The sequence below is a fragment of the Colossoma macropomum genome, unplaced genomic scaffold (assembly GCF_904425465.1).
Source record: "Colossoma macropomum unplaced genomic scaffold, Colossoma_macropomum, whole genome shotgun sequence".
NCBI classification, from domain to species: domain Eukaryota; kingdom Metazoa; phylum Chordata; class Actinopteri; order Characiformes; family Serrasalmidae; genus Colossoma; species Colossoma macropomum.
The window spans coordinates 31,291,498-31,309,768 of NW_023494786.1; the positions used below are offsets into that span (position 1 = coordinate 31,291,498).

Genomic DNA, 18,271 nt, shown 5'->3' on the forward strand with positions numbered 1-18,271 from the left:
ACCCGCCAAAAAAAAACATGAAACCCCTCTGAGTCCCACTTTTAACCCCATTTGAAGTTCTTATTAACCGTGTTTCCCGATTCCTGCAGTGTTTTGCTTGTGTGGTGGCGAACGCTGCGCACGAGCGAAAGATGGAACTCTGTAAAACGTCAGAAACAGCACAAAAAAAAGCCACATTGCCACGTAATTAGGGCTTCTTGTACGTCCATCAACTCTCCCAGGGGCTTCAAACGCTCATTTATTTTCCTCTCAAGCTCCCCCCACACTTTAGTGCCAGACATTCGCAGTTGTTTGAAGTAGCAGGAGCAGCTCCATACCCAGGAGAGAGAGAGAGAGAGAGAGAGAGAGAGAGAGAGAGAGAGAGTGGGGAGACCATTTGCATTTGTGTTGTAAAGTCCAGAAGTGTTTGAAGAAGGCAAATGGTTTCTCTGAGGACTTTAACTTCAGCTTCAGAAACAGAAAAGCAGCTCAGGCTTTTTGAAGTTACCACCACAAACTTCTCTGCCGGGCTCTTCTGAGCGGGACGGACTTTCAGCTCAGAGCTTTTGGATCTCTAACAGCAAGAAGACGAAGACGAAGACGAAGAAGAAGGAAGTTTTTTAATCAAAAACAAAGGTTTTATGTTTACAACCTTGAACAAATCCATGTTTTTTGTAAGCGAGGAGCATTCTGAGGAATCTTCTACCACCAGCTCCGTTCTCTCTCAGGTCCAGTCTACGTCATGACTTCTAGCTATGCGCATGTAATGGACAGACCGGCCGTGCTGCCCAACCGCCTGGAAAGCCCCATCACCGCCAATCATCTGGACAATTTACACGCCAAGAAGAACTTTTCGGTGAGCCACCTGCTGGACCTGGAGGAAGCGAGGGAGATGGTGGGAGCGCAGGGGGACGAGGGGGCCGCCGAGGCGGGCAGGAACATGCTGGAGTCGCCCGGACTGACCAGCGGCAGCGACACCGCGCAGCAAGACAGTAAGCTGGCCATGCAATGGGGGGCTTTTAGTTTTTTGGGGGTTATTTTACTTTTAATCTGTTTCTGAGAGTAAAAACATGAGCTCGTGTGTCATAACTATAGTAATAACTTTATAATAAATGCCTTATAACAAACATTGTGTATACTACTCAAGAAGAGCAGTTAAAAGTGCTTTTTATCATATATATATATATATATATATATATATATATATATATATATATACAATACCATTAAAAAGGATATTAATAAAAATATAATAAATATAATATATTACAAATTGTTGACGTCTAAAAGAAAATAAACAAACAACAAAAAACCCCAAATATTGAAAAAATAGTAACTTTACAGTTTGAGAAAGTTTAAGAAAAGGCTTTTAATTACTTTTAATGTAAAGAGATTTTATTCCACATCAATTTGGAATATTTCTATTGGTCCATTCAACATTTTTTTTTTTGATGGCAACGATATATAGATAGATAAAGTCACATAATATGACTCTATCTGTCTATCTAGCACCTTAATGCTTAGAGCACTGCTCCACAGCAGAGTTATTATAACACACTAAAACTAAAACAAAAGCTGAAAGTAATAAACATGTTATAAACATGTAAAAAGTGAAGAGCACTTTTGGAAATCTTTTCAGGGTGCAAACGCTGTCACTGCGGTGGTCCCCTCAATGGTCTGTCTTCAGTACCTTCAGTCAGAGAATAGTACCGCATTCCACTGTGACTATTATATTTTTATGCAAAAGTTTGTGCACCCCTTGTGAAATCACGTTTTGTTGATTTTCTAAGTATAAATAAGTTACACATCCTCTACACAGACAAACTTCTGCACATTTTAATACACAATTACTGTTTATTTGCTGAAATTAACATACTGGGGGCAAAACACATTAAATGTGGCCTGTGCAAAAGTTAGGGCACCTTTTCTATTATATTTTATTTTTTCCAATATGTTAAACTCAGCAAATAAACAGAAATTGTGCACCAAAGTTTACAGAAAAATGCCATATTTCAGTGTGTTTCAATGGATTAATTTACTTTCACTAAAAAAAATCAACAAAAGATATCATTAGACCGGGGGTGGTCAGACTTATGACTACATCCTGTCCTCCTGGCTTTTTATTTCTTTTCCTATTTGGTAAACTTATGAAAAAAGTACAAATGCACACCTTTCTTTTTGGAAACGTGAATATACTGAACCCTTCAAAACTAATTTAGGGTGCACGATGCGACCTCATGTACCATTGTTCTGCCTTTGAGTGTGCGGTTATATTTACAATTACAAAAACCTGTGAGAAATAAGCTCTAATGACTCGAGAGAAGAACCTTCAGGCCCATGAAACACTGATAGATGCTGTGTTCTGTGTTTAAGGCTGCGAGCTGAATTATTATCAGTAAAAAAACTACAACTCAAGCTAAAATATATGAAAACAGAAGCAGATTTTTAAAAAATAAAGACACAAATCATTTCGGGAAACTAAAAATAAACCGGGCTGGGTCTCCTGAAAGTGTCTTAGCACAAACGGTAGAGCGAGCTTCACACTGAACACTCTCTCTACTAGTTAAGACAACCTTAAGACTAAGACGTTTTTGGGAAACCAGGGTTTGAACATTGCTGCACGAAAAAATAATACAGACATAAAAAAATACATTACAAAGCTTTAAAGATTGGTCTGCATTCCCACCTGATCAGCTACTCTACAGGCCTCCAATGCGCTGATTACCTGCCTTAAAGTGCCTCTGAAGCGACAATAGAATATGAATGTGGAAATGTTTTTTTGTTGTGTTGATACTTTTTTTAGGGAATTAAAGGGGAAAAAATGAGAATGCAGTCCGATCTGGACAAACCGGACGCATCTTACTCGCAACTGCGCTCATCTGTATGAAGGCATTTATGTTGAATGAGACTGCTTTGGGCTATTTTTCATATAAATCCTCCGTAAAAACATCAAGCAACTATTTTGTAAAATCTTACTTCAGAAATGTCCAGCTTGGCAGATTTGCTTGCTTTCTTAAGAGAGGCAGGATCTGTAGCTTTTAGCAGCTAATTCAATAAAGAAAAGTGTCAGTGACGGTTTCACTTTCAGTTTTTCCCTCAGATGGAAGCAAATCATCATTTTTTTTGTTGTGATTCTAATATTTTTCACTAAATTGGGAGTGACAGGTCTCTGTGCTGCTCACAGAGCTTTAATAATCAGGCTGTGAGCTGAAGGCCTCAGTACAGACACAGATACCCGCCGCGTCTCTCAAAGCTCTGAATATCTCTGTTTATGGTTACTGTGACTGATTCTGAGATTTTTTAGTTTAATTTAAACTCAGTTCATTATCACAGTGTGTCCAAAGAGAAATTTGGTCATTTTTGAGAGCAAAAAGAGTAAATTCGGGGCAATAAAAATGATCAGTCTTGTCCCACATACCGTTACTACTTAATACTAAACTTAATTAAACCCACACTGAGCCTGCTGAGCTGCATTATCATTAGGTTTGCTCACATAACGATGTTAGTCTGACAGTGGATATATTATATATACAGTGGAGTCCAAAAGTCTTAAGCAGTAGTGAAAATGCTTCTATTTTGCATTCTTTTCAATTTTGAATTCAGTACGTTCAATACATCTTTTCAGTTCAACTACATTTTTCCATTTCAAATTATATGATCAGCGTAACAATCTGAATGATGAGTAAAATCTTGGAAATTATCATAATTTTAACTTGAATTTTAGAATTTCTCAGCATTTGGTGGCGCGTCCCTTTTCAGCTTTAATGACAGCGTGTACTCGAGCTGCATGAACTCCACCTGTTTGTGCCTCTGATGAGCAGATCAGATCCACCTGAGCGTCGTCAGGCTTCACTGGAGGAGCTGAGACTGAAACACAGTCTGACTCCTCAGGACGGAGGCCTCGACGTTAGAACAGTGATCTAGAACTAGTGCAGAATCGTGAACATTTCTTCTTCATTTCACTTCTCATAAATTCTGTCTGTTTTAATCTTTTCAAATTTATTTGTGTTGATATTTACAGTCGTGTGCAAAAGTTTGGGCACCCCCGGTCAAATTACAGGTTCTGTTGATTTTCTAAGTGTAAATATGTTACAGACCCTCTACAGAGGACCCAGTCATACAGGGCATTTTTGGCATTTTTCTGTAAATTTTAGTGCACAATTTTTGTTTCAAATGTTGGGAAAAATAAAACATTAAATATAAAATGTGCCATAACTTTTGCACAGGCCACATTTTACACTGTACTTTTTCCAGTATGTTAAATTCAGCAGATGTGCAGAACCATGTCTCTGTAGAGGATGTGTAAGTTATTTTCACTCAGAAAATCAACAAAATATCAATTGCGTCACTTGATCAGGGGCACCCAAACTTTTGCATACAATATATATGTCACGCAAAAAGCTTGTATCTCCATTTTTTAGGTTTTTTATAATTTAAAAACACCAGTTACTATTTATATTGTGATAAATATTGTGATAAATAGTCCAGTAGAAACTGACTATTTACATTAACTTTCATTATAATTTACAAAGGTTACTGTTTTGGAAATAGAAGGTGTATATATATATATTTTAATGTAAGTCAATGGAACCAGACTTTTTTCCAAGTCATTTTTGGGTCTTTTCTTTTCTGTCCTTTCATCACGAAATTTACACACGATGTAAAGAGCAACAGACACTTTCAAATTATGCCAAGAACTGAAAAATGACCAAAATGTAAATATATAATATATATATATATATATATATATATATATATATATATATATATATATATCATTGCCGTCAGAACAAAATCTAGTATTAAATAACTTTACAGAACAAGGGAAAAATGTTCTTAAGTTTTAATTGAAATTAATGGAGAAATGACTTATTCCAAGGAATATTGGGAACATTTCTATTGGTCTCTTCACCATAATACAATATAAAGGGCAGCTGGCTTTTTCAATTTTATTCAGAAATGAAAAATGACAAAAATAGAGGTAAGAGGTTTTGTCAAAGTGAATATATATTCACTTTTTTCTTCTCCTGTAAAGTTACATTATTGGAGATACAAGGTTTTGTCACAGTGTTGTTATATATAGGCATCACATCAGCTATGAAAATCATATGGAAATCTCTTTATCCACGTAACTTTAGAATAAACACACACATATAAACAATCTGTTGTGATTTGATGTGTTTCAGTTTGGTATATGAACCTTTCCAGATCTTTCCTTGAGGACGTTCAGTGTTTACAGTTATCGTCCAACACCTCTTTTATCTAATTAATCCTTCATTAAATTAAATCAGGTGCTGCTGATGGAATTTAATAAATCCAGGCTGGAGAGCAGCGAGAGGTCAGGAACTAAACCTGTGATCTTCTGACTGTATTCATCTGACCAACATTCAATACTGTACTGAAAACACCACATTGTTCTTATGCTTTCTTGAAGGAAGAGGATCTCAAAGAAGATCTGATGTTATATATGTAAACAGATCTAACCCAGTTTTATAACTACCTGAGACTTGTGCAAAAGTGGGTGCACCCCAAACAAGTAACGTTTTGCTGGGTTACACATTTAACATAACAGAAAATAATAAATATATATAAATTTTGGCCTGTGTAAAAGTTATGGCACACCTCATATGTTATGCTTTATTTACTTCCAATATGTTAAAGTCAGCAAAGTAATTGTGCACTAAAATTTGTAGGAAAATAGCATGTTTATGTGGGTTCTCTGTAGAGGACGTGCTAGCTAATTTTCACTTACTATCTCCCAGAACATGTTCTTTGCTCGGGGGTGTTCAAACTTTTGCCCAGGACTGTAAAAAGACTGAAGGAATGAAGTGGTCAGTAGGGCTAACAAAGTAGAGAGTAAGTAGTGAAGAGCGAGGTCTAATGGAGCCCTTGAGTCCTACGTTTATTTACTTAATCAGACTGTTTGTTTATTTATGCTCGCTCAGACGGTTTGTTTATTTATTTAAATGAAATCTGGTTTAAATTTATTTGTACATCCCTCAGCATTAACTCGGTCAGTGCTCAGGCGTGCTGTAGGTCAGTAAAGAGGCGTTTTTGAGGAATGACGTGGGGTTGATTTTGAGGGTTAGTGGCTTTGAGGCATCGACCATGATTTAATTATCAGTAACCAGAACTTTAAAAAAGATTCATGTTATTTAATCTGTTTTAAATGAAATGAATGTGAGATGAATGATTTGCATCTGTGCTTGAACTTTATTAACCACTTAGCAAGCCATGTTTTATTACACACTTCTGTAACCTAAGAAGCTCTGTTAGTTTGCACTGAAGTCCTTGTAGCCCCTGAATAATAAGGCTTTGTATGAAATAATCCTGGAATATTAAAGGGTTAAACAGATATTTTTCTCTAATAATAATATTGCAGTTTCATTTTAAAGGGATCACACTGTCCTAAAAGCAAAAGCAATCAGTTCAACAGTCTGAATTAACGTCCTACAGCTTAACATACAGCAACTTCTCTCTTTTCTCACACAACTCATGGTGCGGTTCTGTTTTTTTAATATAACACGAGTGTGATTGCAGATAAATGTATAAAATGATTCTAATATGCTTGAAAGCTGGAGAACATCAAACATTGAGTTATAATAAAATTAACATCCAGAATTCATCATAATATCAAGGAAGAAAACATGAATGTAACATGAAGTACATTGTTTATCATTTTATTTACTTTTTGTTCACAGAATTCTTGAAATATTGAAAAAAACTTGAAAACAAAGTTAATAACTAGTGTAACTGTTATTATTACTGTATACAAAATAACAGAAAATGTTAACATGGCAAGCGATTCTAAACTTTTGAACACTAATGCACATTTTTGCTGTGAGAAAATAACAAAATATTTGAAAATGCAAGATTTTTTTTATGAATTGACCAATAGAATCAGTCCAAAATGACCTTTACATATCGCTGCTGTCAAAACAAAACCTCGTATCTCCATTTTTGTTGTTTTTCTGTTTTAGACATAGTTTGAAAAAGCCCGTTGTCCTTTATGTTGGGTGTCAATTTCTTAATGAATGGAACAAAATAAACGGCCCAAAATGACTTGTAAAAACGTCTGGTTCCATTGACTTACATTAAAAGTAAAGTATGTTTTTCCTTCTCCTGTAAAGTTACCATCTTGGAGATGCGAGGTTTTGTTCCTACAGCAGCGAGATACATACGTTACAAGTTAACAACATTTTTCCTCTCTTGTAAAGTTACCAATTTGCTAATTCTGCAGGACTTGCTGATATGGAGAAGTGTGATATGTAATTTTCAGATAAATGAAACGTATGTGAAAAATCTGAATTATTTTCAGGATAAACCTAAATGCAACAAATCTCTGTAAAAGTGCATTACGTTGCTTCATACTGGTTCTAGTAGCCCATCATTAACTGTTCTGTACACTCTCAGAAAGCAAGGTACTAAATGGTCTCTGGGTCAGTCCCCCTCTTGTCACTGGGGTGGTTCCCTCACGGGTACATCTCAGCACCTTTAGTCAGGGAACATAACTGAACCATAATCCACTGAAATGATATGTTCTAAGCTGTACTGACTCCACACACCCCGTCTCGTCTCCAGGCTTTTATTTTACTGTTCTGTTTTAAAGCATTCGGTTATGAAAAGGTACAAATATTTAAGGTTCACAATCAGACCTTAAAACCACTGTTGTACCTTTGAGGGAACATTTACACTGTTTGTACCTTGATGAACGAAAAATGTACCAGAACAGAACCTTTATTTCTTACAGTGAAGGTGTTTTTTAGCTTGCTTTGTGTTTTTATTTGCTGAAATGCAGCTGGTGTATTTGGTGGTATGACTTGTGGTGTTAACCACTGTTCCATAGATTGCTGGTTGGAGGAAAGGGGTTGGAGCGCAAATCACATTGAAGTGCATGCTGGGGATTGTAGTGCAGCTCAATTGGTGAAACTAATATTAATAGAAAATTAAAATAATTTTGTAGGATTGTGCCGGGGCCTGACCTGTATTTGACGCATGGGTTTAAGCTTAATAACGTCAGTAAGCTGTTTGGTCTGAAATGCTGAACTCAGAGATGCCCAGACTGTGATGATGAACTACACTGTGGAAACCTAAGTGACTAAGAATGATGAGAACTCAAGCTGAAATCAGTTTTTACACCGTATCACTCCTTTAGAGGATAAATATGTGTCACAGTCTGGCCTCTGCTGGGATTAGTGTCCTCTAACAAGCCTAATTTCCATTCTTTAATCTTTGTTTTTGGGGTTACGGCTTCGGGGGAGTTGGAGCCAATCAATTGGTCACCCCGTCACTGCAGGGCTTATGGACTGATCTGAGGGCATGATTTATGTGTTCAAGAAGCTTTTTTTGTCCAGTTTGAGGCCCCTGGGCTTCAGTAAAGTCCTCCACAGGCTGAGGCTCCACTTACTCCTTGTAAGTGGCCTTCTTAAAGTGATTAAGAGGAGGAGTCATTCCTGAAAAGTCCTATTAATTCTTAATAGTTGGCCATTATTTATTAATGACGGAGATGAAAAGCAACATCAACAGTCTATCAACTGCATTTTTATAGTATATTTGTCTTCTTTTCAATCGTTTACGTCTGTGTGTTATTATCACTGCCGTTTGCTGTACTATTCAAATGTAATTATGTAATTACATGGTAATTACATAGTAATTACAAGTGAGTTACATTTATATCAAGTTAAATTGTGTGTTGACAGCTTGAGTCTGCACTTCTGATTTTTTCTGCTTGTTTGGCTGTCAAACAACAACAAAAACATGGCAAAAGCAGCCAATAAAGTTTATTCATGTACATTTCACTGAGATTAAAATGATAAACTGATAAAATGCATTTCTCCAAATCAGCGACAGTATTAAAGCAAGATGTGCTTGGCAGACCTGCGCTTAATATATCAAAAGTATGTATTAAATGTAGATTCTTATAAAAATGATTTACAGTAATAATACAAGATTGCTGAAGGACTCGTTTATTTGCTCTATTTACTGGAAATTCAAAAACTGCTATAGTCTGCACTGTCAGAAAAAAGCTACTGAGAAGGTACAAACAATGTGAACATACCTTCAAAGGTACAACAACAGTTTTATGGTCTGATTGTTTACCTTCAATGTGTTTTTCCCAGAGGAATGGTATGTATTTGTACATTTTCACAACCTGCACTGTTATTAATAAAGGTTCTGTGCTGGTACATTTTTCATTCATCAAGGTAAAAACAGTTTAAATGTTCCCTCAAAGGTACAACAGTGGATTTAAGGTCCAATTGTGAACCTTAAATAAGTTTTTCCAGGTGAAAAGTTCGTATTTGTACCTTTTCATAACCGAATGTTTTAAAACAGAACAGTAAAATAAAAGCCTGGAGACGAGACGGGGTGTGTGGAGTCAGTACAGCTTAGAACATATCAGTTCAGTGGATTATGGTTCAGTTATGTTCCCTGACTAAAGGTGCCGAGATGTACCCTTGAGGCAAATCTGTAAACTCATTCTCTGAGTGATGCCACAGAAAGAACACTTTTGGTTCCCAAGAGAACCTTGTTTGAACAGAGATAACAGGACTTTTTGTCCACCTGGGAAGGTTTCACTCCTATTGAAGTGATCATACACTGTAAAATCTGATTTTGTTGGATATGCTTACAGCCGTGGGCAAAAGTTTCCATGCTGTTGTTGCTTTTCTGTGAAAATAAGTGAACACATCCTCTACAGAGAACACACTTTTGCACAGTTTAATGCACAATAACTGTTTATCTGCTGAATTTAACATACAATGGGTGGGGGAGGGGGGTATAAATGTGGCCTTTGCAAAAGTTATGGCACAGTTTATATTGTATGTTTTTTAAATATGTTAAACTCAGCACATAAACAGAAATTCTGCACTAAGATTTGCTTAAAATGCCATATTTTTATGTGTTTTTGTAGAGTATGCATTAACCTCTTTTTACTTACAAAATCAAGAGAATGTGTAATTTGAGCAGGGGTGCCAAAACTTTTGCATGCAACATATGCTTGTAGGGTGTCCTAAACTCTTTAATGAAATAATGACTCAAGTATAAATAGAAAAGAAGCCTGGCACAATGTGCATAGTAGAAGCTCAAGAAGCTCAACTTAAGTACCGAGTAACTTACAGAACTGCAGTGGAACTTCTTACATCCGGCATCAATCAGTACAGGAACTGAAGCTTGTTAGGAACCATTCCTCTCTTTTATTGGATCCTTTTATTCTAAAGTGAGAGGTACAAAGCAGTCAGGAGCCAAAACAACAACAGAAATTAATCCCAAAGGAAATCAGAGACTAAATGTTAAAGACTTAATGAAATTGACTTCACTGTTAGAAATAAAGGTGCTGTTCAGGTACATTTTTCATTCATCAAGGTACAAACAATGTAAATGTTCCCCTTAAAGGTACAACAGTGGTTTTAAGGTCTGAAAAAAAAAGTTTGTATTTGTACCTTTTCATAACCGAATGTTTTAAAACAGAACAGTAAAATAAAGTCCTGGAGACGAGACGGGGTGTGTGGAGTCAGTACAGCTTAGAACATATCATTTCAGTGGATTATAGTTCAGTTATGTTCCCTGACTAAAGGTACTGAGATGGACCCTTGAGGGTCCCACCCCAGTGACAAGAGTGGTCCTGCCCCAGAGACAGTTTAGTACCTTTATTTCTGAGAGTGTAGAATGTAGATACTCACTAATGTACTGGAGTAAAAGTAAAAATATTATCATTCAGGAATGAGAAAATCCATCAGGAGTGTGTGGAAGTGAGTAGTAACTGCCCCTCCCTGGAGACGTCTTCATTCTTTTTAGTTATTCTTGATATATTGAGTTAAAACAGCAGTTTAATGACTATACTGTGAAGAACTGAACTCATCGAGTCAAATCGCTGAACAGCGTCCACTTGGGTCAACAAATCAGATATCCCAGGTTTCTCGTATGAGGTGATACCTGTTTTGTACGAACACAGCGACAAAATTTCACATAGTCCAGTATGCCTGCACTCCCTCCCCACCAGCTGCAGTCTGATCACCTTATGTTTTAGGTTTATTAGTCAGGAAAATAAAGCAGAAAACCAAAAATAAAACTGAATGCAAAAGAACTGCTGATGTCAACTGGACTAGTTTCCCGTATCCCAGCCTTGTGCAGCCAAACAGCTCCAAAACTGGGAGGAAAACATATGTTACACAGGAAAACTGTTTCTGTTGATCTGTATGAATATGCCTCTCATTTAAAACACACATTTAGATGTTAAAGAAAAGGGGAACTTCATCAACGCGTCAATATTTCTATGCAATTCAATCACTGAGATGTAACCAGAGTCATTCAGAGCGGTTTGGTGTGAAATAGTTCTGATATCTTTACAGTGGTGGTGATAGGAACCAGGGGTCGCCATGACTACAACACAAATATAGACATTTTATTTACTATCCAAAACCACCAGTGAACCTACACGAGTCTCCTGAGTGTTTATAAGTATTGTTGTTGGTAAATCTGAAAAAATAAATGTTTTCTTTGGGGACTATTTTGCCTTATAATGCCCTGCCTGTACCCCTCCACCATGAATAGATTTAAGAAAAAAAGACGCACAAAATATCATAAAACAATATCTAAAGCATCAGACACTGCACTCCTAAGCATTTCATGTGACGTCTGATTCCTATCACCACCACTGTGAACAGTTCTGACTCATCACACCAAACCACTCTGAATGACTCTGTTCATATCTCAACCATTTAAATCTGTTGAAATTTTCCTTAGTGGAGTTCCCCTTTAAGGACATTGTTATGTATGTCTGTGTCTCAGATGAGCAGCTGAACTCGGAGGAGAAGAAGAAGCGTAAGCAGCGGAGGAACCGGACCACCTTTAACAGCAGTCAGCTGCAGGCGCTGGAGCGAGTGTTCGAGAGGACGCACTATCCCGACGCCTTCGTCAGAGAGGACCTGGCACGCAGGGTCAACCTCACCGAGGCTCGAGTACAGGTCAGTGACCCCAAATATCCACTGCAGGACTGAGAAATCACAACATGTATGGGTCAGTACAGTGGTCAGAGCTGCTGTCTGTAAGGGAAGCAGTTTTGGTGGGAGGTAAATCCTCTTATCTTAAATATTAGAAACCTCAGCGTCGTGTTATTTATTAAGCAGTATTTCTCATGGAAAGAAGTGCAGACATTCTGTTGAAAGTGCAGATTCTAAATTTTCCGTCCCGACCACGTCTGTGATTGGAAGTAGAAGAGGAGATATTTTAAATATGATTTATATTGATAAAAAGTTACTGTTCTGTAGGTCTCATTTTACAGAAGGAGAAAAGATTCTTTTCACCAGAAAATATACTCAAACCTGTCGAAGAATGTAAGAATATAAATCAAATGTAAATGTAATTAATTATGTAACTAATTATATAATTGTGTATTTACATTATTGCATTTAATAGTACAGAAAACTCAGAAAAGGATTGCTGATTATTCAATGACTACTTTTAATGATTCAGTACTTACTATGAATTATTCAGTAACTACTATGAATTATTCACTATCTACTATGCATTATTCACTATCTACTATGCATTATTCACTATCTACTATTCATTATTCAGCATCTACTATGACTTATTCAGTCTCTACTATGAATTATTCAGTCTCTACTATGAATTATTCAATATCTACTATGTATTATTCAGTATCTACTATGAATTATTCAGTATCTACTACTAATTATTCAGTATCTACAATGAATTATTCAGTATCTACTACGAATTATTCAGTATCTACTATGAATTATTCAGTCTCTACTATGAATTATTCAGTATCTACTATGAATTATTCAGTATCTACAATGAATTATTCAGTATCTACTACGAATTATTCAGTCTCTACTATGAATTATTCAGTATCTACTATGAATTATTCAGTATCTACAATGAATTATTCAGTATCTACTACGAATTATTCAGTCTTACTATGAATTATTCAGTATCTACCATTATTTATTTAGTAACTACTATGACTTATTCAGTATCTTCAATTTTTGAGTATCTACTGTATCTGATTCAATATTTACTATAAATTGTTCATTAACTACTATGAATTATTGAGTATCTACTATGAATTATTGAGTATCTACTGTGAAACTAATGTCTAAGCTGGGTGGTTCTGAGAGTGAGGAACTGATGTGTGGGTGCTCATACAGACCTTTAGGGTTAATTTTGGAGGAGTTTGAGCTGAACTGTAATGAGCTGTGAGGATATGAATGATCTTCTTATGAGTAATAGCTGCATTTCAGAGTGTACATGTCACCTGCTACTACTGATCACATGACTCATGGAAACAAGGTCCGAAACTTGTGTAACGTAATTCGGGAACTGTGCTGGAACCATGCTGGCTGCCTGAAACAGAGTGACTCAGAAAACAAACACAAAACTGACTTCCACCGAATTCATTCCCTCGAAGTGAGGAGAAGACCAAAGCACTGGATCCATTCTGCCCCAAACGCCATAAGAAACTGAAACGCGAGTGCAGTGCTTTAGGAACGCTTCATTCATAGATACTGTATGTGTTAAATAACACCTCTCTAATCTTTTTAAATGAAAGACTGCATAACAATCGTACTATATGAATCCTGCTGTGAGCTCCCGTTCGTCCAGTGTTTTTATCGTCTGAATCGTGAGCTCCTATCTGTTTCCTGAGCGTGCTATCTTTTTCACGAGGCTGCTTTTTCCCTCTGTTTTCTCAGGTGTGGTTTCAGAACAGGCGGGCCAAGTTCCGGCGTAACGAGAGAGCAATGCTGGCCAGTAAAAACGCTTCGCTGCTCAAGTCTTACTCAGGAGACGTAACATCAGTGGAACAGCCAATAGTGCCCCGGCCTGCACCCAGACCCAGCGACTACCTGTCCTGGAGCGGCTCACCTCCGTACAGGTAACCAACCTCTGAGCCTCAACACCAAAATAACCACCTTAACTCTTACAGTCAATCAAATATAGCTTTAAAGCAGGCAGATATTAGGGGTGGGACCTTACACTTTACTGTAACACTCAAAAGTTTGGAATCACTCCATATTAAGTCTGTGTTCTTATGTTATATTCAAGTATAACTTGTAAAATGTGGATTTACTATTCACAATTCACCAAAAGGTATTTCTAGATGTTTAATTGAATATTTCAAGCATTATTATTTTTTATAATAAGGTAAAATCTATGTATTGTAATTATTTAATTATAATAATATTTGTCAACTTATTGGCCTGAGAGTCATCATTTTTTAAATATGAAACATTCTGGACATTGATTGTTATATTATTATATTCTGTATATGGCATTTTAAAGCTCTATTCATCAATCTATATCTTTTTATTTATTTATTTATTTATTTATTTATTTATAGTGGCTACAGGCCTCAAATTATCAGTAGAAAACAAATAAATAAACAAAAAAATTATGATTCTAATAGGGTGGTCACAGGCCTCAAATTATCAGTAGAAAACAAATAAATAAACAAATAAATAGTGGGGTCTAGAATGGTGAATGGACCTTTAGAATACCATATACAGAATATAATCATATAACAATTAATATCCAGAATGTCTCATATTAGAATCATTTCATGCGTTTATCTGCAACCAAATGGATTTTATTTTATTGGAAACATTGATTCCAAACTTTTAAATGTATATTGTCAGGTTTTGATTCCTTAGACTGTTAATTTTTTTTTTTTGCGATACTGTTTTGAAATCCTTAATAGATAATTGCAAGCTAAAGATAGTTTTCTAATTGTGTCTTGGGTCAGACATACAGTTCTTGGACAATTTTAGTTGGTATATAAAATGTTTATATTATGTGAAGACCCTTCAAACTCTCAAATGATTCTTCACATTCACATCTTATTTACAGAGCTCATTTACATATATCAGCCTTAAAGTCACATGAACAAGACAGTTCTCAGGGATGAAGAGAGGTTCACATGACTGCTGTTGTGCCTAAGACAACAGAAACGTCATAACAGGACCTCAGGGAAGCTCATAAAATACAAGAAAAATCTGGACACGGCCCCTTTAGAGAACCATCCATGGAAAGATTCTTCAGGAAACCGAACGAAACAAAGAACCAATTTGGCACCTTTATGTTTCTGAGTGTAGCTCACGGGCTGTTCATTAGCTTTCTGAAAATTCGTAGTAATGTGTTTGACACATGTTGGCCTCGGCACCACATTCTTTATCCGTGATGAATGTTGTTGTGGTTGTGGTTGATTGTGCATAGGTCAGGCAATGAAAATGTAACGACCGTTTTGCAGTTTTGCCTCAACATCAAGCATCTTAATTTCTCCTGGCCAGGAAAGGAAGCTATTAGAAGCTGTTTTTTGTGGTTCTCATAAATGTTTTGCTCAAACCCTGACCTTTGCCCCTTTCTTTTAGCGCAATGGCAACCTACTCGCCGTCGTGCGCCAACAACAACACGGCCCAGGGCGTGAACATGGCCAACAGCATCGCGAACCTGAGACTGAAGGCCAAAGAGTACAGCCTGAACCAGGTGCCCACCGTCAACTGAGACGCTCTGGGCCGTTTTGGGCAAAAGGAGGGTAAACAGTGCCAAAGCAAGACTCTGTCACCCATGCGCACGAATGTATTCACTGTGTGCCTTACAGCATCGAGGCCTTCTATCTTCTATCTTCTTCGAAGGAATGGAAGAAAAGCATCACTTAACTTATCCAAGCCCAAAAACTCATTGATTTACGTAAGAAGCTGTCATGTTTTTGGCAGCCGGTGATGACATGTGGGGAAAAGTTTTTTGGAAAACACAATATGGCGAAATGGAAAGTTTGTGTTTTCATGTTCGCTGCGGCTGTGTGGGGCGTAGCTCCTGGAGGAGAAGAACGGCTATAAAGTTCTGGAAACCGCAGCAGATCGCAGGGAAACGATGACCTCTGTGGAGTTCAGCTGTAGAAATCTCAAAGACTTGTTGGGGAGTTTTCAGGATTTTTCCTTGATTTCCCTCGGGGACGCACTGCGCAGTATAATTAGACTGTAAGAATGGCTGAGACCATGGACTGACAGTTGTTTGTTCTTTTCTAGAGTAAGTGGGTAAAACATTAGCATTGATGAATATATGGTAACACTTTACTGAAGGGCAGTGTTCATAAGGCTACAAGTGTTACAGCATTACATTTCAGGTGACATCCATTTCTTCCTGACAGAAATGATACGGAGCATTATAAGAACTGACTTTGTAGCTTCATGGTGACATAATGTTGGCCAGAAGTATGTAGACACCCCTCCTAATTATTGAGTTCAGGTGTTTCAGCCACACCTTTTGTTAACAGGGGCATAAAATCAATCACATAGCCTAGCAGTCTCCATAGGTAAACACTGGCAGTAGAATGGGTTGTACTGATAAGCTCAGTGACTTTAAAGGTGACACTGTCATAGGATACCATTTTTGCCACAAGTCAGTTTGTGAAATTTCTGCCCTGCTAGATCTGCCCTGGACAACTGTAAGTGCTATTATTGTGAAATAACCACACAAACTTACAGAGCTGGGCTGCTGAGTGGTGAAGCATGTACCACATAAAAATCTCCCATCCTCAGCTGTATCACTCATTACAGAGCTCCAAACGGCCTCTGGAAGCAACATCAGCACAAGAATTGTGTGTCAGAGGCATCATGATATGGAGTTTCCAGGCTGAGCAGCTGCACACACGCCTAAGATCATTATGCGCAACACCAAGCGTCAGCTGGAGTGGTGTAAAGCACACCACCACTGAACTCTTGAACAGTAGAAATGTGTTCACTGCAGTGATGAATCACTGCTTACTCTCTTGCAGTCCGATAGACGAATCTGCACTAATTACTGAAATGCATAGTGCCATCAGTAAAGTTTGGTGGAGGAGGGATAATGGGCTGGGGTTTTTCAGGGTTTGGGCCTCTTAGTTCCAGTGAAGGGATGATGTTAATACTACAACACACAAAGACATTTCAGACAATTATATGCTGCCTTTTTTGTGGCAGAATTTGGGGAATAGCCTTTTCTGTTCCAGCATGACTGAGCCCCTGTGCACAAAGTGAGCTCCATAAAGACCTTAACCCCACTGAACACCTTTGGGATGAACTGGAATGTTGATTGCGAGCCAGGTCCTCTCGTCCAATAACAGTGTCTGACCTCACAAATGCTCTTTTGACTGACTGGACACAAATCCCTACAGACACACTCCAAAATCTTGTGGAAAGCTTCCCAGGAGAGTGGAGGCTGCTATGGCTGGAAAAAGGGGGGCAACTCCATGTTAATATAGTTTTGGAATGGGATGTCCAACAAGCTGATATAGGTGTGATGGTCAGGTGTCCACATACATTTGGCCAAGTTTACTTTTGGCTTAGTGTAGCTTAAATCTAAGTGGTAAAATGAAAACACACCCTTTAGGCAAGCAAGCTGTGTCATGTTGTCAGCATTATGTCACCGTAACAAACACTGAGCTACAAAGTCGGTTATGGCAATGTAACATAATAAGAGATATCACCCGACATAGATGCTGTATCCACTTCATATCAAAGCGGCAAATGCAACTTTAATGACAAAAATCTTATTGGAATAAATGTATGTAAATGTTTATGTATGTCTATGTCAGTTGTAACGAAGGGCTTATGCAGGTGTAATCTTATAAACACTGTCCTAAAACTGTATGGTGTTGAAGAATATATTACGACTTGATTTTTGGGTTTATATGATTGACATGCAGTGGATTAATGTGTGGAAGCCCATTTCCACCACTGAAAAAATATATAGCCATTTAGTAAGTCATAATAATGAGAAGGTTTACCATGATTATGGCTTAGTATCTCATAATTATGAAATTCTATCTCATATTATTGAGATAAAATGAAATAATTATGAGTTAGTATTTCATAATTATGAATTCTGTCTAATTATATTGAGATAAAATCCAATATTTATGACTTAGTATCTCATAATAACTACTGAGTGTTTCATAATTATGAAATTCTGTCTTATAATATTGAGATAAAATCCAATATTTATGACTTAGTATCTCATAATTACTACTTAGTATCTATAATTATGAAATTCTGTCTCATAATATCGAGATAAAATCCAATATTTATGACTTAGTATCTCATAATTACTACTTAGTATCTCATAATTATGAAATTCTCTCTCATAATATTGAAGTGCAATCCAATATTTATGACTCAGTATCTCATAATTCCTACTTAGTATCTATAATTATGAAATTCTGTCTCATAATATCGAGATAAAATCCAATATTTATGACTCAGTATCTCATAATTACTACTTAGTATCTCATAATTAT

General features: G+C 37.0%; 1 protein-coding gene across 1 annotated transcript; it reads left to right on the forward strand.

Moving 5' to 3' along the window:
- The first annotated feature begins 259 nt into the window (after nucleotides 1–259).
- Nucleotides 260–16,076, forward strand: prrx1a (paired related homeobox 1a). Its single transcript, XM_036565327.1, has 4 exons — nucleotides 260–971; nucleotides 11,767–11,942; nucleotides 13,692–13,873; nucleotides 15,366–16,076. Exons 1-4 carry the CDS (start codon nucleotides 722–724, stop codon nucleotides 15,496–15,498), a joined length of 741 nt encoding a protein of 246 aa, XP_036421220.1. The 5' UTR covers nucleotides 260–721; the 3' UTR covers nucleotides 15,499–16,076.
- Nucleotides 16,077–18,271: the final 2,195 nt, after the last annotated feature.

What these genes read in the sequence shown, in the direction of transcription:
- prrx1a (XM_036565327.1), top strand. Translation starts at nt 722, where the DNA reads ATGACTTCTAGCTATGCGCATGTAATGGACAGACCGGCCGTGCTGCCC. An exon ending in TCACCGAGGCTCGAGTACAG is followed by an intron (nt 11,943 to 13,691) that starts GTCAGTGACCCC and finishes CTGTTTTCTCAG; the next exon opens with GTGTGGTTTCAGAACAGGCG. An exon ending in AGCGGCTCACCTCCGTACAG is followed by an intron (nt 13,874 to 15,365) that starts GTAACCAACCTC and finishes CCTTTCTTTTAG; the next exon opens with CGCAATGGCAACCTACTCGC.